This window comes from Cibotium barometz, chromosome 9 (assembly GCF_041138505.1).
Source record: "Cibotium barometz isolate CiBa-2024 chromosome 9, ASM4113850v1, whole genome shotgun sequence".
Taxonomy (NCBI): Eukaryota; Viridiplantae; Streptophyta; class Polypodiopsida; order Cyatheales; family Cibotiaceae; genus Cibotium; species Cibotium barometz.
This window is the reverse complement of record NC_141054.1, coordinates 10,375,267-10,399,340: the sequence shown is the minus strand read 5'-3', so window position 1 is coordinate 10,399,340 and position 24,074 is coordinate 10,375,267. Positions and strand designations below refer to the sequence as shown.

General features: G+C 38.6%; 1 protein-coding gene across 1 annotated transcript in view; it reads left to right on the top strand.

The window, feature by feature from the left end:
• The first annotated feature begins 19,670 nt into the window (after nt 1-19,670).
• The window catches only part of LOC147635248 (uncharacterized), a 38,593-nt gene continuing 34,189 nt past the window's right edge, over nt 19,671-24,074 (top strand). Inside the window, exons 1-3 of the mRNA XM_086803260.1 lie at nt 19,671-19,760; nt 19,947-20,192; nt 20,283-20,335. Of these exons, the coding sequence (XP_086659386.1) occupies nt 19,671-19,760; nt 19,947-20,192; nt 20,283-20,335 (389 nt within the window). The remainder of the gene's footprint in view (nt 19,761-19,946; nt 20,193-20,282; nt 20,336-24,074) is intronic.

Sequence of the window (24,074 nt, the reverse complement as noted above, 5' to 3'; positions counted from 1 at the left end):
TCCATACAAAGCTTTGAAAGGGCTCATCCTAATACTTCTGTGAAGCATTGTAGGCGAACTCGACTAGGTGTAGATAGCTTTTCCACTTCTTGGGTTCTCTGCCCCACAGCATGATCGAAGTATATCTTCGATTACTTGATTTACCCTTTTAGTTTGACTATCGATCTCAGGGTGATAAGTTGTGGTGAGATCCAAGAAAGTTCCCACTGCTTCGAAAAATGCAGTCCAGAACCTTGAAGTAAACTTTGGATCTCGATCACTTACTATTCTCTTGGGTAGTCCATGCAATCTGAAGATTTCTTTGAGGAACACTCTGGCCACATCCACTGCAGTGTAGGTTTCTTTTACTGGGATCAGATGGGCAACTTTGGTTAGTCTGTCAACTACCACAAAAATGGAGTTGTAACCAGATTGCACTAAAGGTAATCTAGTAATAAAGTCCATACTGATACATTCCCACTTCATCTGGGGATGTCCCAATGGATGTAACTTCCTAGGCATTTTTACTCTTTCAGCTTTGACTTTCTGGCATGTCAGACATTGATGTACATGATTCAATACATCCTTTTTCAGACCAGGCCAAAAGAAGCTTTTCTTTACAGACATGTAGGTTTTGATGAAACCCAGATGTCCTGCTATAAGGCTATCATGGGCTTCATTCAGGATTTGGTCCTTGGTTCCCACATCATTGGGGATGCATAGCCTGCGATTATAATACATAATGCCATCATCCAGGCTGTACCCTTGAACTCTATTTAACTCCTGAGGAGTTTTGCTTTCCTGCATAAGTAGGGTAGCAATAGGGCCAAAGAATTTGTCTTGCATGATCTTCTCTCTTGCTTCAATAATTAAGGGATTTGATAATACAGTAATTGCAAGCAAGGAGGCTTTTCTGCTGAGGGCATCTGCTACCACATTCTCTTTGCCAGGGTGGTACTTGATTTCAAAATCAAATTCCTGTAGGGTCTGCATCCACCTTCTTTGGCACATGTTGAGATCCTTTTGAGTGAAGATCCACTTTAAGCTTTGATGATCTGTCATCAAAGTGAATCTTTGTCCCAATAGGTAGTGTCTCCACAACTTGAGGGCATATACTACTGAAAGTAGTTCCAAGTCGTGGACAGCATAATTCCTCTCATGCGTTCTGAGTTTTTGGGATTCATAGGCCACTGCATGACCTTCCTGCATAAGTGCACCTCCCAAGGCAAAACCACTTGCATCAATTACTACCTCAAAGGGTAGAGAGAAATTTGGCAGCTGCAGAATGGGACTAGTTACCAAGGTGGTCTTTAGCTTATCAAAAGCACTCTGGCACCTGCCGGTAGCATTGAAATGGGATATTCTTTTTGAGAAGGTTAGTCAGAGGGGAAGCTATGAGAGCATACTTTGGTATAAAAATTCTATACCAACCAGTCAATCCCAAGAATCCTCTGACTTCTCTGTCTTTGGTTCCGGCCAATCTATGACTGCTTGGACTTTTGCGAAATTTGGAGAAATCCCATCTTTGGATACCAAAAAGCCCAAGTATTCAACGTGGTCGGCAGAGAAAGTGCATTTTCTCTTTTTGGCAAAGAGTTGATGCATCCTTAGAATCTCAAGAACTTTTCGAACATGAGTCTCATGGTGGTCAGCTGCATTCCTTGAGTAAATCAGAATGTCATCAAAGAAAACTAGAACAAAATCATCCAAGTATTCTCCGAGGATGTCTTGCATTAGGCAATTGAATGTAGCTGGGACATTAGTTAATCCAAATGGCATGACAGTAAATTCATAATGCCCATAGCGAGTATTGATGGCTGTTTTCGGTATATCTTGATCATTGATCCTGATATGGTAATACCCAGATTTGAGATCTATCTTTGTGAAGATCTAGGCTCTATTTAGCCTATCTGGAAGCTCATCAATGCTTGGGATAGGATACTTATTCTTAACTGTCAGCAGCTGATTTAGACCTCTGTAGTCCACACAGAGTCTAAGTGTTCCATCTTTCTTTTTCTGAAAGAGAACTGACGCACCCCAAGGTGAAACACTGGGTCATACAAACCCTTGTTCTAACAGTTGTCTAAGTTGTTCCTTGAGTTCAATGGCTTCACGAACTGGCATTTTGTACGTGCGCAGGGCTACTGGTTGAGCTCCGGGGGTCAATTCAATCACATGATCTACTTCCCGGATTGGAGACATTTCAGTTAGCTCTGTTGGGAATAGATTATCAAATTCACTTAACCATTCTGGCTCTTTAGCCTTAAGCTTTGAGTCTACTAGGTTCATTTTGACAACATAAATTTGCTGCTTCTTCCTAAGTCCTTTTAGCAATTTAGAAGCTTTTACTAACTGAAGGTTTGGGGATCCAGAAACTCCAGTTCCTTGAACTTTGTTCCCATGAAGGTCATGGAAGGAAATGGTTCCATTGTGAGAGTGTATGTCAGCTTGATTTTTGTGGAACCAATCCATTTCAAGGATCTCGTAAAAAATTCCCAGAGGTAAGACTTTGAACTGACAGTCGGACACATTACCATCTAGTTTCAACTAGATAAGATCTGTCTCATGGTGAATGAAAAGAATCTTCCCACTGGCCAATTCAACTTGCATAGGTTTCCCTGATTTCTGTTCTAAGACTAGCTTATGCAAGCATCCAGGGGAAATGAATGAATGAGAACTGCCTGAATCAATCAAAAGCTTAAAAGGCTTACCTTGATACTCTGCTAGAGTATGGATGACGGAGAATTGCTGGTTAGGCCCTTGATTTTCAACTGCAACATAGATCTGCCCTCTTTCCTCTTCTACTACATTTGAAATTGCGACTCCTGTGGCTACTGCAGTCTGAGGTGGAACTCTTTCTCTTTGGTTGCCCCAGTTTTGGGAAGGAGTTCTGAGGTTACTCTGGACAGAGGCAGATGGTTGAGCTAGAGTTCTTCTGGGGTTTCCCTGGCTTGGGCGAGACGAACCCTGATTAGATTGGTATGAAGGGGTTGGTCTCTGAATTCGGGGTCCTTGACTTCCCTGTCCCCTTGACATGGCAGGAGTCGGGTAGTCTTTTAACTGGTGACCAAAACCCTAGCATCCAAAACATCAGTTTTCAGTTCTAAGCTCATCCCTTTGATTTCTTGAAAGAGGTGAGGCTCCTGAGAAAGTATTCTGGGGGAAGGGTCTTTCTTCACTTTTGAATCTTCCTGCATCCTGATTCTGATTCGGGCCTTGCTGCCTCTTTGGGGGTGGAAAGTTTGAAGTAATTCCGTGGGCTTGGAATCTTTTAAAGTTAGAGGGTGCAGGCTTTGGTGGGACCTTTACTACAAACGCTTTGGCAAAATCTTTTGCCATTCTTACTGCTTCAACCATGGACACTGGCTTGGCATTTTTGACCAGTGTGTCCAAGGGTTCGTTCATTCCCCGAATGAACCTGGCCATGAGTTGCTCTTCATCTAGAGGTGGTGAATATTTGAGTAGAAGAGCAAAGGCTTGGTGATATTCCTTGATGGTTTTGCTCTCCTGCTTTAGCTCTAAGAATTTATTCATTTTGGTTTCCAAAAATCCAGGAGGACAAAATCTCTTTCTTACATAGGTTTTTAAATCATTCCAGGACTGAGTATTTCTGTCCAGACGGTTGGTGTCACAGTGGTTCCTCCATGCTACCCTGGCTGTTTCCACTATTTTCAGCCGCGGAAGAGCCATTTTGCTCCGCTCATTGTAGCCTCTGACGTCAAAATACTCTTCCATGGCTTCTATCCATTTCTCCACAGCCTCGCCCAGGTTCTCCCCTTCTCCTTTGAGTCCTATGAAGAGCCTTGCGAACATCAGGGTCAAGCTCGTCCTCTTCAGAGACAGGGTCTGGCTGACGGCCACGGTTTCCTCGTCTCATGATTTTGCTAAAAATTTATATATTATTATTATTTTTTTGATATTATCCACGAGATCCTAAGAAGAGGTTCGGAAAATAATTTCTTAAACAAGACAATGATCTTATTGGAGATCTATGACATATGTCCGATAACAGATTTTTCTTTATCAGATTGTCCGTAAACAATCACTTATACAACAGGAAATTTTTCTCCGAAAAGATTTCTTTATTTATATAGAAGTTGCAATATGTACATAGAGTAGCTCGGCTCCAAAATCACCGCCTCAGTCGTAATCGCATAAAAAAGCAAAACTGCGAAGAAGACATACCATGGTATACACGATTCATTACACAAAGAGGTGCTCTAAATTCTATTTCTCGGGATAAAGCGGCTAAGGAGTCTAAAAAATCGGCATGAAGTTCTGAAGTTCCTGGGTGAACGATCACAGAGTAGAACGTGCTGAACAAGCCCAAGCCTTATCAGAATCATGGCCAAGGAAATATTTTGCCTGAGCCTCTGACGTTGACTGGTACTGATGTTAGTACACCGTCCTCCACTGAACCACATATACCGATGTCGCTCAAGAAGATCAGGAAAAAAAGGATTCTTAAAATGGGGAGTGAGTCTCACTCTGCTCATTCGGGTTGTAGCAGAGTTGATGAGGTGATCAAACGTAAAAGCTATCATATCCTGACTCTGAGAGAGTCCAGGAATTTCAGATAGGTTTGGGGTGTCCATCTATAAATTTCCAATTCAATTTATAAGTTTTCAATTTTTGAAGTTAGTATTAACAAGTGAAAAACATTTCTTTCCCAGATTTTCATTAAAATTTAGGAAATTTCGGCTTTGATACCAACTGTGAGATCCCTCTGCTCCCTCCGCGCATCCGATTCCCGGTAACTGGTAGTGGAAGCAGCCCCCTCATGCGTGGGCCAGGGTTTCTCACTCAAGGCCTCGCCCTCGAATGTCCGGGCACAAGACTAGGCTGGTGATCACTCCGAAAACCGAAACCGAGAAAAATTCCCGTACTCGGAATGCGGAGATGATTCCACCTTTTTGAATTTTTCTTAATGAGTTTTCTAATGAGATCAAAATCTAAACTATCCTCCACCTGAATAAACCAGATAGAAGGAAACTATTACTGATATAATTTGATCATCTGAGCAATTCAACGCTTTTTTTCTAATCAAGATTAGGCACAGCCGTTGATCCACTCAATCGAGAAATTTATCAGGGCATTAACTATATACTTGAAGCCTAGCGTAATCCTAAGATTTTTCAGTTTGATTATTAAAACTCCATGATTCCAGCGTAACCCCATCCGGCCCCCCATGGGTTAGCCACCACCCTACCACTGGAATCGGTGGAACCAAACAAGTACTCAAACCGACCCATAATTGAAATGCCTTTCTTAACTTTAGCTTTAGAAAACAGATACGCACACACTCCTCTTTAAAACTTTAATAAAAACAATCCATTGACAAACAATTTACTGGTTACACATGTCATACTTCAAAATTTCCATTGAGTCTTTGTTTCTCACAAAACAATATCACTTTTGACTCTCCGTTGAGACTAGCGAGTCAACAACGAGATCCAGTGATAGATTACAATAACATTGGTCTATCATACAATATCTTCCTCGACATACGTATGGGTGTCCTCGGCACCGCGAGCCCGTGCATCACCTAGTCAGAACCCTCTAGGATCCTCCTTAGGTGTCCTGGCACTTCACTCAGGGACCGCTTCGTCGGCCCTCGTCCATCGTACTGGAAGCACACCATTTTAACCATACCGAGGCTGGTCAAGACCTCAGCAAGCTTTGCCGCGTGAGCTGTCCCTTGAACAATCCCCGCCAGCTGTTGTAACCAAACTTTCCTTAGATAAACATATTTGCCAAATACTCCCTCCGACATTCTGGCGTAAGACAGTCCTTTAAGAAAACAGGGTTTCTATGCAAGTTTTCAGTTTTGATTTTTGTTTGAAAACCATAAATAATCTTAAATCCGTATATCAATATTTCTAGATCCAGGTCTAAATTCCAAACAGAATTCCTCGAATTCTGTTAACTTGATCCTCAGATCAAAATCAAAAGTCTTAACTAGTTTCAGATTCGGTGGGTGCTTTGAGTGTATTTTTCCTGAATTGATCGCATCGTCATTGACGAAGGAATTAGGTCTTGGTCAATAGTCTGAATCAGAGTTTGGGTGGTCTAGAAAGGTTCTTCCTAAACTATCTTTCTTGAAAGGTATTATTTCAATTTCTCTTTTTCTAAGTTTTGTTCGACGAATATTTGCTTACAGATTTCTAAAACATGGATTTCTTAAAAGGAATAAAATAATCATTTATCTCGATCTCTGACTTTGATAGTTTAATTGAATTTTCTCATTACCATCTTAGTAAATATGAAATGGTAGAATATCCTCTCACATAATATCTACCTATTCATTTTTCTAATTTTTACAAAAATTAAAGAGAACCCTTATTTAATTATAAAGATTCTATATGCATCTAATTATGCATAAAATCCAATTATGATGAAAGTCACACTTTTATCATCATAAAAAAAACCATTTATGGTGAAAATCACTCTTTTAATAAAAAAATATCTTTTATGCACCCATTTATGTATAAAAAACCATTTATGATGAAAATCACACTTTTAATATAAAAAAATATCTTTTATGCACCCATTTATGCATAAAAATCATTTATGATAAAAATCACACTTTTAATATAAAAAATATCTTTTATGCATACCTCTATGCATGAAATTCAAATATGATAAAAGTAACACTTTTATAATAAAAAAATATCTTTTATGCATACTTCTATGCATGAAATTCAATATGATAAAAGTAACACTTTTATAATTAAAAAAATATCTTTTATGCATACTTCTATGCATGAAATTCAAATATGATAAAAGTAACACTTTTATAATAAAAAAATATCTTTTATGCATACTTCTATGCATGAAATTCAAATATGATAAAAGTAACACTTTTATAATAAAAAATATCTTTTATGCATACTTCTATGCATGAAATTCAATTATGATAAAAGTAACACTTTTATAATAAAAAATATCTTTTATGCATACTTCTATGCATGAAATTCAAATATGATAAAAGTAACACTTTTATAATAAAAAATATCTTTTATGCATACTTCTATGCATGAAATTCAAATATGATAAAAGTAACACTTTTATAATACTTTTATGCATGAAATTCAAATATGATAAAAGTAACACTTTTATAATAAAAAAATATCTTTTATGCATACTTCTATGCATGAAATTCAAATATGATAAAAGTAACACTTTTATAATTAAAAAAATATCTTTTATACATACTTCTTTGCATGAAATTCAAATATGATAAAAGTAACACTTTTATAATAAAAAAATATCTTCTATGCATACTTTTATGCATACAAATCAAATATGATAAAAGTAACACTTATAATTAAAAAAATAATCTTTTATACATAAAAAGCCATTTTGATGAAAGTAACACTTTCATAATAAAAGAAAATTATTCCTTTATGCATAAAATCTATTTTGATGAAAGTAATACTTTCATAATAAAAGAAAATTATTCTTTTATGCATAAAATAATAATAATCAATATGCATTTTCTATGCATGAAAATGACACTCTTAGAGTATAGAATTGATAGGAATTACTCTTTTAGCATAATAAAAGATAATTCTTATTTTCAAAAATTTTACCATAATCTCCTTTGTATGGCTGACCATTTTTCAAATTTTTCTACTTGATTTTGTCATAAAAATTAACTCTAATTGATTTAAAGTAATCTATACTAATAAAAATTCACTTATACAAGAGAAAACATTATAAAAAGTTTAATTACATCAATTATCACTTAGCTAGGATAGAGAAGGGTTGATTTACTAGAGAAGAGAGGGGAATGCCTTTTACAATGAGGCATAACATCATTTGCAAGATAGGGAAGACAAAAATCATAAAAAAAACCATGAATTGAATGAGAAAGAGAAGAATCTCCAACTTACTAATGAATCTGAGAGCTTTCCTTTGGCTTGATGGTTTGAGGGTTCAACTCTTGTTTGAGACAAGAGTGGCCACCAATCTTTTGGAAGAGGGAGGGTCAAAAACTAATGAATTATGAATTAAATTCACTGTTTTTGGCACTTGGGAGAGGCAGGGTAACAATGCATAACACTATTTAGTTTCAACAAAGGGGAGGGCTTCTATTTATAGGAAAAAGTGAGCTTCTAACCAAGCCAACTGATTCTAGAATTTTCTATATCAGTTTGGTTAATTTTTGACCATTTTTGGGCCAATTTTGGTCACTTTTTGGATCTAACTGAAACAAGAGAGGAGAGATAAAAATATCCCATTATTTGGGAGTTTAAAACTCATTCAAGCATGTGAAATAGGCGCCTCCTTCATGAGGGGAATTCCCCCATGGAGAGGTGTCAAAAATGCATCATTTCACCTAAATATCTCTCTTTTTTAACTATTAACCTTGTCCTTAGTCAACTCTTTATCTTATGTGAGTATTTACTCATTTTTGGAAGATTTTTCTTTTATTCTTCTATTTATCTCCTCCCTACATTTGGATGAATCTTATTGGTCCATAGGAACCTTAATTTAAAATTTCGAAAAAATCTTCACCCCCAGGATAATGCCTCTTAAACAGATTATACTTAATTTCTAATGCACCTTCTGAAAATCTTTTTGAACTTCTGTTTCAGGGGAACTTATTTTAATAAGATGAGAATTTTTTCTATCCAAAAATATTTAATATCTGAATATTATCTCTCTAGAATATTTTCTCTCTCTAGGCCAAAACTGGTAGAAACAAAATCTTTTATATTTCTGAAGAGGGATTTGATTACAGGGGAAGATGCTGGACATCTTGAGAGTCTGGGGAGGAATCTTACAGATCAGGGAAAGATTGCACTTGGATCATAGATACCAACGCTTTTTTCCTCATTGAGAGGCACAACCGTTGATTCTTTTCCATAGAACAATTTTTGTCCGGGATTTACTTCATCTATCGTACCATAACAGAATTGAGTCTCAATTTAGGGATCCATCAGTCCAGCCTACAATCCCATGGATTAACCAACCACCCAACCACTGTAGTGACGGGATCCAATTAAGAATTTGGTTAGGTTTTGTCCCGGGTACCAGGGAAAAGAGTTCCCAGGCCCCCTAGCTAGATATTCATGCAAACTTAAAACTAGTCACACCACTTACACACCCAATATGAAATTGCCTTTTTCACAGATTGAGCATTCTTTAAAACAATCATTTAATGAAATCATAGTCACTAATCATAATCCTACAAATTTTTTTTGATTGAATTCTAATTTCCAATCATTCCTTCCTCAGTGTACCTATGGCATCATTGGCAACCAGAACGCTCACCACCTGTCCACTTAGGGGTCTTTTTGATGGTTCCTAGCTCATAGTACTCGGCAATATTCACATAACAAAATGGAATCTTGATCAACCAACAGATCGTTATAAAAGAACCATGGACTCATTTGTTGAGGAACAGCAAGGTCAATCAACCAGATCCATGCCTGAATTTAGAAAACAACTCTTACTCCTTGTTTCAATATCTTCCATGATGCACGTGTGGATATCTTCGACGACCTAGAGCCCGAGCACCGTATGGTCAGCACCCTCTAGGATCCTTCGCAGGTCACCTAGTGTTCACTCATAGGCCACTTCCTCGGCCCCTCATCCACCGTACCGGTAGCTCACCATTTTAATCGAACGGAGGGTGGTCAAGACCTCGGCCGACCTTGCTACGCGAGACCTCCTCCATTGACTCTCCATCAGTTGTTGCAACTTTATGAGATTAGGTCTCCACGACCTCATTCACAAGACGGTCAAAATGCTTCCCCAGTATTCATGACATAAAATAGTCATTTTTAAAAGAAACAGGTCATAAATACAGTTTCTATAGCAAACTCTGGTCTTTCCACATCATTCCTCGTTTATTTCAACTATATTCCCTTTCTCATCACATCATAATCATTCACATGACACCACATCAATTCTCGTCCATCACATCCATTTACACCCATCATATCTCATTTATTCATATCCATCACATTCGTTCATTCATACCACCACATACATTCTCATAACCATCCCATCACATACATTCTATCCACATTATATCACATCACTTCTGTTCACAGCATATGTCATTTATACACATCCATCCAATCGTTCACCTGTACGACTACCCACATTTATTCATACATTCATATCTATCACTTCACATCCATATATATTCATGTCACATCGCATCATTTTTCATCACATCACATTCCTTCGCATAAACATCCACATCACATTCTTTTACATACATTCACATCCATTCTTTTACATACATCCACTCACATCCCATATCATTCATTTACATCCTGATTCACATGACATCACATCTCATCACATCTATTCACCTCACATCTCTTCACCCCTATTCACATCACATCCATCCATCCATTCCTGTACATCTATCTGATTCACATCACACATCTCATCACATCTATTTACCTCACATCTTATCACCTCTATTCTCATCACATCTATCCATCCCTTCATTCATATCTATCTGATTCACATCACATATCTATTTACCTCACATCTCATCACCTCTATTCACATCACTTCTATTCATCCCTTCATTCACATCACTTCTATTCATCCCTTCATTCACATCTATCTGATTCACATCACATCTCATCACTTCTATTTACCTCACATCTCTTTTTCTTCCTGAATTATCTTCTCAAAAAAGGGGGGTGATATTTCAATTACTAATTTACTGAATTTCATTCATTGAATATTCACTCAACTGATTTATAATTTAATCATAAATTTTGATGGAGAATAAATTAATCATTTATCTAAATATTTCGACTTTGATAGATTTCCTGAATTTTCTCTTTACAAACCGAGTGAATATGAAACGATAGAATTTTCCCTCTCATAGTATTTACTTATTCATTTATCAAATATTCATGGAAATTAAACATAAAATTAAATAGAATCTAGTTTTGATATAAAAATTCTTTATGCATATATTTATGCATAAAATCAATTTAATAGGAATAACACTTTTAAAATAAAAAGATTTTCAATATGCATCTTTCTATACATAAAATTTAAATCTAATGAAAATAACACTTTTATAATAAAAAAATATCCAATATGCATCTTTCTATGCATAGAAATTGAATCTAATGAAAAAAACACTTTTATAATAAAAAATATCCAATATGCATCTTTCTATGCATAAAAATTGAATCTAATGAAAATAACACTTTTATAATAAAAAAATATCCAATATGCATCTTTCTATGCATAAAAATTGAATCTAATGAAAATAACACTTTTATAATTAAAAAATTATCCAATATGCATCTTTCTATGAATAGAAATTGAATCTAATGAAAATACCACTTTTATAATTAAAAAAATATCCAATATGCATAGAAATTGAATCTAATGAAAATAACACTTTTATAATAAAAAAAATATCTAATATGCATCTTTCTATGTATAGAAATTCAATCTAATGAAAATAACACTTTTATAATAATAAAAAAATCCTTTTATACATCTTTTTATGCATAAAATAGGAATAACACTTTTAAAATAAAAAAAAACTCCTTTTAGAATGCACAAATGATGGGGATTTTTTTTTAATAACATAAAGATAAAACTTATTTCCATAAAATTTAAGAAAATTTTACCATAACCTCCTTTGTATGGTTGACCATTTCTCAATTTTTACATTCTAAATTTACTTTAAAATTTATCCCAAGATGAAATAAAGCACTCTAATCTAATCAATAGGAAAAGTTTAACTCAATCTATTTGTTACTCATTTTAGGATAAAGAAAGGTTGAAATTCTTAATGAAGAGAAGGGGGAAGCCTTTTCATCAAGGCTTATAATCCATAATCACATTAAAAAGCAAAGAATTCAGAAAACCATAGATTAGAATTTAAAACAAAAGTAGAATTAATAACTTACATGGAGTTTTGTGAGCTTTCCTTTGGCTTGAGGGATTGAGGGTTCTACTCTTGTTTGGATCAAGAGTGGCCACCAATTCTTTGTAGAGGAATTAGTCAAAAACAACTGAATTATCAAGTGAATTCAATGTTTTTGGCTCTGAGGAGGAGTAGAGTAACAGTGCATAAACACTATTAAGCTTTTACAAAGGGGTAGGCTTCTATTTATAGGAAAAAGTGAGCCTCAAACCAAGCAAACTGATTCTAGAATTTTCCAGATCAGTTTGGTCAATTTTTAACTATTTTTGGGTCAGTTCAGCTTACTTTTTGGAACTAGACTTGAATTAGGAGAGAGGAGAGATGAAATATCTCATTTTATTGATTTAAAATGGAAAGTAATGATGAGAAAAAAGGTGCCTCCTTCATGAGGGGGAATCCCCATTTTGAGGTATCAAAATCAGTTTTTTAACTATTTTCCTTGGTCCTTAGTCCACTCTTCATCTTATGTGAGTATTTACTCAATTTTGGGGGATTTTTCTTTATTTCTTCAATTTATCTCCTCCTCCCTACATTTGGATTAATCTAATTGGTCCCTCAGAACCTTAATCCAAAATTTTCAGAAAATCTGGACCCTTAAGCTAAGGCCTTTTGAGCAAATTATAATTTATTTCTAACGCACCTTAGGAAATTCTTTTTAAACTTCAATTTCAGGGAAATTTAGTTTAATAAGAAAGGATATTTTTCCATCCAAAGATATCTAAAAATTGAGTTATCTCTCTCTAGAACATTTTCTCTCTCTAGGCCAAAACAGGTAGAAACAAGATCTTTTATTATTCTGAAAAGGGGATTGAATACAAGGGAAGAAATTGGACATCTTGAAGGGCTGGGGAGGAATCTTACACCGTCTTATTCCGGGGGGGGGGGGGGGGTGCTGGTATTCGATAGCCTAGAATTGAACGTTTGGATGGGCACTTCTTGTCATGGACCGAGTCCCGTGCTCGTTGACGAACCCATGCTTGCCTGCAGATTGCACTTCTTCATTGTGATTAGTTTGGAGACCAAAAAATCTCCGGGCGATATCAATGATACCACTAGACCTGGTTGGGGAGGGTGGTTTATCCTCTTCCCCAAACCTAGTGTATCTTAGCCCTTCTTCCATGGACTCTTCGCTACTAGTTTTAGCGGTGGTTAGGTTTCTTTTAAGACACTGAGGGGTGTGCTTACGGAATGTCCTCATCCCACACTTCTTTGATAGGAATATCCTGGGTGATTCGATGCACTATCGTCAGGTGTAAGATTGTCTCCGATAAGTTTTCCAGATCTTAAGTGCATGTATGTACGATTTGATAAGCTACTTGGTTGACCCAATTTGATTTTGCTCCTGATTCTATAGCTCTGTTTCTAAAGCTATGAGATTTCATAGAGAATGGTTCACGGCATGAAGTTGCAAAAAAAGGTTCACGGTGTGAACGGTATTTTGCACTTTCACGTGCTCAAGGATTTTTACTTTTAGGGTCAAACCCCCTCTCTTTGCTATAGGTTGCTCTCCCTTACCGACCTTCGTGGCCTTGGCCTGACTATTTGTTGGATTGGACCAACCCGTGAGTCTACAGAAAATCTTCACGTCGTGAAGATTTTCTGGAAATGTTCACGGCGTGAACGTTTTTTTGAACTTTCACGTAATCAAAAATTTTGGCAGACTTCATGGCGTCAGAGGTGTTCGAATAAGGTTGCCTATTTTTGTTGGCAAGGCAATCCCGTGATTTGTGGCGTTAATTGCAGCACTAATTCTGGGAGTGTCTCGAGGCATGAAAGTGTAGAAAAGGTTCACGGCATGTGAACGTTTTTCTGTAGTTCAGGTGGAACTTTCCCGCATCGAAAGTTATGTTTTTGGGTGCAAAATACTTATCCAATTGATCCCAAGTTGATTGTTCCACGCCTAAGAAATGGAATGCAAGTTCTTGGCACAGTCAATGGCTCCTATGTTTTTGATTTTTGTGAATTTTTTGAAAAAGAAGAAAAATAGAACACCAAACTATTTGTTCACGTTGGTGCTTCCAATGATGCAAATATCAAATTAACAAGAAAAATAGTGAAGCTCTATCCTAAGACCACTCCACCACACACATACACAACATCACAACCAATTTCTCACGATTTCTTCCTACCACACAAATATTATCCATTCATTTTCTACATAATGCACTACCAAAATGCAAGGGTAATCATGAATCTTATGCAATGGGAGCTGAAACTCCAAGAGGATAGAAGAAACAAAGGTGTTTCCTCGGTAGCGGCACCAAAAATGTTATGGGCTACCACACCTCCAAGAGGGAACTCAACACATTCACCTAAAGGATGATCAATAGATCACAACTGTCATAGGGCACTTACCAATGCTTTGAACTTGAGTCCCTCGAGGCCTTCAAGCTTGCTTGTTAAGCTCCAAGCTCCAAGCTCCATGTTGTCACTGTAGAGTCACTCGCACCATCACATAAGGCAATCACTCTCTCTCTCTCACTCTTCCACACAAGCAGAGAAGAGGAACAATGCTAGAATTCTCTCTCTCTCTCTCTCTCTCTCTCAATCTCTCTCAAGACACAAGGAAGAGATCTTTATAGCACAAAGGGGATTGTGTCTTTTCATTATGAGAAAATGCCTATATACATTTGGCCCTTATTCACACTTGGGTGCCCAAAACTTACTTACTAGACTCCTTGGGTAGCCAATATCTCATAATGTACAACTTTTATAGTGTCATTTCATGACACTTACTAATGTCCTCAATTGGAGTATCATGTTTGTTAATCCAAAACAAGATTAATAGCTATGTGGTGGCCTTGGAGGCTATGTGGTAGGCCCAAAGCACACCAATGAGAGCATCTAGGCATTGTCAAGGATGCTGGTGGCAAGCCTTTCAAAAAAGCAGCATGCACAATATTTTATTGGTGCTCTTAGCTTAACCATTAACATAAGGATAATAGGCACATGACTTCCTATGGAAGATCTGATATTGAGTGAGGAGGGTGTGGCGATTAGCTCATTGGATGAAGTGGGTCCCATGATCACTGGTGATCTCTAGGGGACAACCAAAGTGAGCAAAGATGTTTTTGTACGAAAATTTTTCCACTGTCTGAGATGTGCAGTCAGTCTGGTGGCTATGGCCTCAGCCCATTTAGTGGCATAATCAAAGGTGGTGGCCACAAGGATGTACATACATAGAATGGGGTGGGCCATGGGTGCAATGGGTCGGTCTGACAAAGTCCAGTACCCATTTTTCAAATGGAAACTATCCCAAAGAGATGTGGAGAGGTCTATTGGCCTCCTGCTTGCTTGGATTAAGGGCACACCTTTGACAAATGTCACAAGATTGGGCATGAACCTGAAAATCCTTGAACATGCTGGGCCAACAAAGTCCTGAGTGAAAAAGGCATTCAACAGTGGTGTGACTAGGGTAGTGACCCCCAGATAGACCATCATGAGAATTCTCCACAAGATGAGGGACTTTATGGGGGTTAACACAACGATGGAGGATACCATCCTGACCGGCTTTGTAGAGTTAGCTAGCCCACCAGTTGAAATGGATGGCCTTTGAGCAAGAGCTAATGCTTATCCTTTGGAGGAGAGACCAGCTAGAAATTGGCATGTGGACAAAAGAGCAACCACATCCCCATGCCAAGCGGGGACAACATCTACCCTGAAAAGCACACTATCAAGAAGATCATCATTGATACCTATAGGGGTGGTTGGTTGGCCGGAGTCGATGTTGCATGAGAGGTGATTTGCGATCAAGTGGTGCTTGCCTAGCCTCTGAAGGATCTCCAAGGAAAACTCTTGGAATAAGAGAATCCATCTCCACACTTGGCCCACCACCTAGGGTTTGTTGAGGAGGTACTTGAGAGTGATGGATCGGTGATAACCATGAAGTGCACACCCAGTAGGTAGTGGCAAAAACTTTTGATAGGCATACACTATGGCCAGAGCCTCCCTTTCTGTAGTGTTTTAGTTTCCTTCTACAGAGTTAAGGAGGTGACTAGCATAGTAGATGGGTTGATCAATCAGGTTCTTCTCACTGGGTTGGGCTAGCACTGCACCCACGGCATTAATGTTGGCATTTGAATGTATGTGAAAGATGATGGACCAATCGGGAGGTATGAGGATGGGTGCTTGTGTGAGACAATGCTTAAGATAGGAGAAAGCTGAGGACTTAGGGGTGGACAAGAGGAATGGGGTGGTGGGACTAACAAGGGGGGTGAGCGATAGGGTGATGTCAGTATACATGCAGATAAAGCGACAGTGATAGTCGGTGTGCCCAACAAAGTCCTGAGTGCCCTTAGGAGTGATGGGGGAGGGGGTAACCTCAAGATGGTAACTATCTTGTCGGGATTTGGAGTGAGGCCTTGGGCGGAAACTATGTGGCCCAAAAGTTTGCCCTGCACAACCAAAAAATGAAATTTGAAGGGATTGAGTTGGAGATAAGAGGAGGGACACTTGCCAAAGACCAAGGCTAATTGGTGGAGACGATCAGCAAAGGCTTTTAGACAAGTTGCAAGATGTGTGCCGGTGAAGTTGGAGAAATCATCCACGAATGCTTTGAGGAAGTTGGTGAGAAATTCCCAAAAAATGTTTGGGCACAATGCGTTGGAAAGTGGCCAAGGCATTGCACAACCCAAAGGCATTTTTTTGTAGAGGTAGGTGCCCCATTGGGTGACGAAGCCTGTTTTGGATCAGTCATCTGAATGGATGGCCACCTAATTGTAGCCATTGAAACCTCCAAGAAACTGTAGAGAGCATGACCAGCCACATCTTCCTACACCCAGTCCATGAAGGGGATCGGAAAGCCATCTTTGATTGTGGACTTTTTGAGATCATGGAAGTCGACACAGACCCATATTTTGTTAGTCTTCTTGGGGGTGATCACCATGGGTGAGAGCCACTCTGTGTGTTCCACCAGGGCAGTGATGCAAGAGGCCTCCATTTTCTCCAACTCCACCTTTACTTCTTCTACATACTTGGGATTGAGTTTATAGGCTCGGCCGCGCTAGTCGGGTACCCTCTTGGAGAGGGATGGTGTGCATGCCTATGTCACCCGGCATGTCATCTAGATCCTTGTAGGTCTAGGCAAATACACCCTTATAGGAGTAGAAAAAAGTGTTGGCATGTTCGAGTGAGGTAGGGTGATCCCATAACCAGGAGGCCAATAGAATGGGACGTGGGTCCTTAGGGGTGCCTAAGTTGAACTCCTTGACTGGGTCCTGACATGAAGGAAGTGGGAGGGTCTCTCTAGTGGCGGCGGAGTTAGAGAGGATGCCGGGGTCATGTGCCGGTTGTTGATCCAAGGTAAAGTCACCAAACTGCTCCTTTGTCTGAGATGGGGCTCCCAAACTCTTAATGTCCAACTTCACATAAATGTTCTAAATCTTTGTAAGTAAGCCAACTACTCCTAACTAGCCTCAAGCTTTAATTATCATCCTAAACTTGTATGGTCATGGGTAAGTAATCATAGTAAGAGGGAAATCATCTAGTATGGATGTTAGGTAAGCATAAGTTGTGGTGAGTCATCAAAGGTCAACAATACTATTTTAATGATTATGTGTTTGAAGGGGGTTGTTAAAATATGCACCAAACATATCCCTAGAAGGATGGGGCCAAATGGACCATGTACATGTGAAGGGACCAAATCACTTAGCTTGTGGGTGAAGCTTATCTAGCATTTAGTTTTATGTTAAACCATTTGTTTTGATGAAACCACTAGGTGGTAATGAGTTGTATGGAATCTGTAAAAGTGAACTTGCCTATGAAGTAATCAATCAATCCATTTTGCCCAATATTGTTGTCTTCCTTGTGTGTGTACACAACTCATACTATTTCTTACCAATCATGTGTTTTAACTTAGCTCTAATCTTCTATGATCCACCATAGCCAACTTGCACATGCTATAAAATATTTTAATAGAGGAAGATTAGGAAGGGAAGAACAAGTAGCCATGAACAAATTACTAGTCAATGCTCACTTAGTTTGTGCGAGATACTTATGCTTATTGTGGGTCTATGGGTCATAAGGGAATCATTGAAAAATATGAAAGATAGCACATGAGTTCTATTAGAGCCTTGGGGTTTTTTGTGAAGTTAAGAGAAAGTTTACAAATGTAATGGGAAGTTAAATTATCTATATAAAAGGGTTAGTTTCTTGTTTCAAATTTTATAGAAGAGACATATCTAAATTATAAAATCTATAGGCAAGGAGTTTTTTCTTTACACTACACATGCTATATGGGGTCTCTACATAAAGCCCCTCCCTCTCCCTCCCCCTCTGGCATGCTCAAGTATGGTGTGGAAGTTGGAAGTATGATATTGCTTTACACTACACATGCTATACGGGGTTTCTATGTTGAGAGATGTAATCGCGGTGTTGTGTGTATGTGGGAAAGCACCCTAGAGGTGCAAGATATTGTGGTGAGATAGGAATGCCACATGTAATATTGCATGGTGTGTGAGAGTTGACTAAAAGAGTGGAAAAGGGAGTGCCACATGGATGATGACATGTAAAGTGGGATAAGGCTTGAGAGCCTATATCATTGTATGGTTCATTGTGATATGCAATACAAGGGAATAGTGTTGAGTGTGCAATCTCCCTCTCTCTCTCATGGAGTTTTTAGTGTGGTTTAATCCACCTTAATTCTTATGCTTAATCATTGTCCTTCACCATGATCAATCCCATTTCTAGAATCTTAACATGGTATCAGAGCCAAATGGGCTCTTGGTCATGGTGTTTATTATGTATATTAGCTTGTTTGTGTGTTTGTTTGATTAAGCATTATATTTTCAACTTATTATGAAAAAAAAAAGTTATGCACACTCATTATCATTTGGTTACATTGAGAGAGATTTGAAGCTGCCCATAGGAGATGGAGATTTTGGAGTTGCTCATGAAGCTGAAAACCAGACATTGGAAGTGTCTTGAAGCTATCAAAGAAGAGCTATGCAACAAGGAGGTTGCAATGAAGCTGCCATTGAAGTCTCAAGTGGAGATTTCTCATTGTGGAGATGACAAATGGTGTTTTCATCATCAAAGAAGCCGTCTACAAAGCTGAAAATGCAGATTTCAGCATCATGAAGGCTATGGAGTCTTCATAAAAAACAAAGAAGCTGCCAAAGAGACAATGGTCTCATGAAAGGTTGGTTTTGTGAAGTTTTGCCTCAAAGTTTTGTGTTTGAGCACGGAAAAATGCTCAATGTATAAGGGTTGCTTGATGGGATGGAAGAATCCCAAGGTTCTTTGCTTCCAAGCAAAGAGTGGAGGAGGTGCATGCTTGTCAAGTGATGGCAAGCTGTGATGGGCTGATTTGTAGCTCATAATGGAGCATGCTTGAAGGGCATTGCTCATGGAATTTGCTCATGAAAGATGAGCTGGTTGTGGATGCTATTGGAGCATTCATGTTTTGGTTATGCACCTATGGTTTCATTTGAGAGACCATGTGAAGAAGCACCCTTGAATGGATGCATGCATTGAAGGAAAAGCATGCTGATTTGGAGGCCATGAAGGCCATGTCAATGGTCATGGAAGACCTCAACTTGGAGGTCTTGGAGAGGCAAAGTAGCAATGTGAGATGCTATGGAGTTTTGAAGCTATTGAGAGAGGTGAAGGGCAGCATGAATAAAGCGAGCTTATAGTAAAATGGCTCTAGAAGGAATGTTGTTGTACAGCAGAGGAGGAGAACCCATCATACAAGGTCATGAGGAGGTCGGTTACTATAGGAGCTGGGATGAGTTCCAACAGGGAAAAAACAAGCAAGCAAGCAGCCATGGAAAATTCAGAGGCGCTAGTAAGGGTTGCAGAAGCACAGCTAATGGACAGAACACCAGCTACATTAACTAAAGTAAGGCGACATAAGGTAGCCAAGCTACATAAGGGTTGCAGAAGCGCAGCTCATGGATAGAAGACTAGCCGCAAGAAGCAGAACGTGGCAGCACGACAAGTGTCGAGGGTGTAGACACTCTGGCAGAGGATAGATCCAACGAGCTACGGGAGACGTTGGTGTTGTAGAGGCAATAGATAGGTGATCCACCATCGCCAGTAGCTAGCTGGAGAGAAAAGCAGCGAGAACAACAAATTGGAAGCGCAGAAGCACGGCTGGTGGAACTTATGGCCTGGAGGAAGCTGGCGCAGGTTAAAGCAATCAAGAACCAGCACAACATTGATGCACATGACAACAGTGTGCAGCATAAAGGAGCTGGTGGATGAGGGTCTGGACTGCGTTCTAGAGAGGTATGTGCGCCCCCCTCATCAGAGACCCGCCCTCCACACCGTCTGCGATGACACCCAGGCAATAGGCCCCCACGAAGGAAGAGAGAGGAAAGTGTGAACTAGTCGGCAGAATTCATCATTCGCGCAACTGGCAGTCTGGAACTGGCAGCCTGGCGTGAATCAGTGCAGCATATTTAATGAGCAGAGGGCAGTGCAGTTCAGGCAGATAGGATTTTCAACATCACATTCAAGAGGCGCATTTTTTTTAATAAAATCATTCATGTAAGGTTGTTTGTGTGGTGTACAATACACTTAAACAAAGGTGCATTCACACACAAACAATTTTCAAGTTTTTTAAAAAGTTTGTTCACACACGGAGGGGTTCTCTACCCAGCTCTACGGCCAAAATGATTTCACCCAAATGTTTGTGATGGGTAACCGTACCCGAGCTTGTGTGCTCAAAACGAGGATTTCTTTATGTAATCACCCATGGTATGAGGGTAACCATGCCCGAGCTCACCAAGAAGCTCAAAATGGTTGTTGTGATGTGTGCAAGAGCGATGCACGTGTGAGGTGCATGCGTATGGGTTGGTTCCCACCCGAACTTCCATGTTCAAATCGGACTCAGTGGTTCCGCTGTGAGCGAGTCGGCTCAAAATGGACTAGGTGTCTAAGATGGTAGACACGGGCACACATGTTTGGTTGATGGACACTCCAATGTATCATTGAGGGGGAGTGTTGAGAGGTAGCGATTGTATTTGTGCAATGCTACATTGATATGGGTGATAAGTGATGGGTGAGTTGTGGAACACCTCGATTAAGAGGGGGTGTTGAGAGATGTAATCGCGGTGTTGTGAGTATGTGGGAAAGCACCCTAGAGGTGCAAGATATTGTGGTGAGATTGGAATGCCACATGTAATATCGCATGGTGTGTGAGAGTTGACCAAAAGAGTGGAAAAGGGAGTGCCACATGGATGATGACATGTAAAGTGGGATAAGGCTTGAGAGCCTATATCATTGTATGGTTCATTGTGATATGCAATACAAGGGAATAGTGTTGAGTGTGCAATATCCCTCTCTCTCTCATGGAGTTTTTAGTGTGGTTTAATCCACCTTAATTATATTGCTTAATCATTGTCCTTCACCATGATCAATCCCATTTCTAGAATCTTAACATTCTACATATAGCCCCTCTTCCCTCCCCTCTTACCTCCCTTGTGGCCTCCTCCAAGTATGGGGTGGAAGTTTGAAGTATCATGGGGGTATGAGACATGTTGATCGGCATAGCAATGTTATGATTATACAATATTTTGTCATGGGTTATTGGGGGTGGATTGGTAGACATGGAGGGGGGATGAAAATTTTATCAAGGGGCACAAGAGGGGCTATTGTGTGCAAAGAGGTGGGTATAGGATATTCTTGGGTTGTATTTTTTTAAATAATGGGTCTTTTGGAGGGTGGATTGGAAGGTCATTATATGGTTCAAACCTTAGTACTTTCTATAAATCAATGCTCATGAGTTGTTAGTAGAAATCAAGCATGATGCACAAATAAGAAAACCAATGCGAGGGATGCCTTTTTTAGTCAATCAATTCACTTGTAATTTTACCACCCATTTTAACAACATTAACCTCATTGACCTTAACATCGGAACACAAACAAACAGAAGGTTATTAAAGCCTTTGGATGCCTTACAAATAAGGTAGGACGTAGGGACTTTCCATAATTCAAGTTTTAACCAATAACCATAAATTTTCAAAATTGTAATTTTAAGGTGGATGATGAAAGTGAGCAATGTAAGTTGGTTTCTCCCCCTTTTCTTTGATATTTTCTTCACCTATCTCCTTTGCATCCTTTTTATTTTGTATATACCAAAACTCTAGCTTAACCACATTAACATTGCACATGATTAGATAAGAAAGTAAAGAATCAATGGATTTCATTATTTGAAAAAATATCACATGAAGATATTTTTACATTTGTGAAGGCATTTTTTCACCTTAAGGGTTTAAGTAAGATCATTGTGTTTAAACTCCATCATGTTGTATGTTTTAAATCCCTTCTTTGAATTTAAAATAGTTAAAACAACCCTACACTAGCTAAATTATTTTCCCTTAAACACAATAGGGTGGTTGTAAGATGAGGTTATCTAGTTTTATTTAGCAAACGACCTTAAGTTAAGTTTGAAAATATGTAGTTTTTCATAAAGAATGGCCAATCTCTGTAGCTAAGGAACTCCACATTAAGGTGTCTTCTATTGAAGCATCACACCCCCCTTCCTCATCTTATGCCCCTTCCTTGTGGGTTATGTATGGAGGTGTAATCCCCAATTGGGCATAATCAGAGTCTATTCTATTGGCTCTTGGACTTCCTCTTGATGGGAGTTCTCACATGATTTTATGATAGCACTGTATGCATGTGTGCAAGGAACTACTTTGGATCATACATTAGGTTATTAATGTCTTCCTTTGCGTCGACTATTAATGTGTGTAAGGAACTACTTTGGGTCATTAATGTCTTCCTTTTTGTAGATAGTGGGTCAGTCAATCCTTTCATTATGTCAAGATTGGGTTATACAATCTCAAGTTGTATCAATGTCTCTCAACCCTCCTTTTAGCCTTCTAAACTTGGCTCTAAATGTGCCATCCACTTCTCTATAGCTTGTGTTAGATTGTGTAGCAATCTCTTCTCAAAGATTAAGCTGAAACTCAGTTGATTCAAGAACTTGTAGTCTCTCATTGTTTCTCCACTCAGTGTTAGCTCTTTGAACATCAAAGCCTTGCTTTCTACCAGTAAGCATTTATGTTCATAGTTTTGCTTCTCTAATTTCTTCTTCTACTTCCATTTCCTTCGTAGTAGTAAGAATGCTTCTCCAAATGTGTGATGTGGTCATTTAGAGGTACTTGCAAGAGCCTTTCCTTGCACAATTACTATCGGATAAGGTATTATTTGAGTAAGTGCCCTACCCTCAGCATTCATTAATTCCTTGATCATTAATTGACCATAGTTAGATGATTAAGTTTCGTGTTTAATATCTAGTAATATAAGTAGTCCCTTGGCATAATACAAAAGGCTATTGGATTTTGTGGAAGAGAAAATATAATCCTCTCCTCGATTCTCGTAGCATTCTCCATGGATTCCTTGCTAGCAATTTTAATAGCTTCTAGTCCTCTCCAAGCAAACACACTCAATTGGGTGCTTGCTGAGTGACCACACTCGACACTTAATTAAATTTTATCGGAGAGAAGACACAATCCTCTCCTCAATTCCCATAGCATTCTCCATGGATTTCTTGCTACTACTAGTTTCAGCAGCTTTAAGTCCTCTCTGATGAGTAAGAAAACTCAATGGGGTGGTTGTAGCCCAACATTTAATTTATAGGAAAATCCTTGGTGGTTAGATGCACTACGATCTCTATGGTTAGATTCCATGAGATCTTTGTGGTTAGATCCACTGAGATCTTTGTGGTTAGATGCAATGAGATCTCTCTAAGGTTGTAAGAACATGAGATTTTCTCTATTAATACATGCCAAAAAGTTCCACTCATTACACTAGTTCAATGTTTTATCAGGTTTCTGGTTTCCATATAAATGAGTTTTTCATGGGCATGAAAAACTACTTGGTTTCTCACTGTGAAAATCCAAAGTTTTTCACAGTTATGACTCTACCTTATAGTTTGTGTATTTTTAATGTAGGAAGTAGGCACTATACTCTCCTGGTCTTGAGTTTCTCATGAGATTAAAACCTTCCTGGTTTTCAGACTTTCACAATGTGAAAAACTCTATATATGTGAATTTTATTTTGGAGGTTTATATTGATATACATTAATGTCCTTTGATATTCAATGATGGTTTAGGTCACATTTCTTTCCTTAATCATAAGATTTTGAGTTTTTATCAGACGTGAAAAACTAGTATTGTAGTTTTTCATGGATATGAAAAACTTATGTTTTTAAAGACAA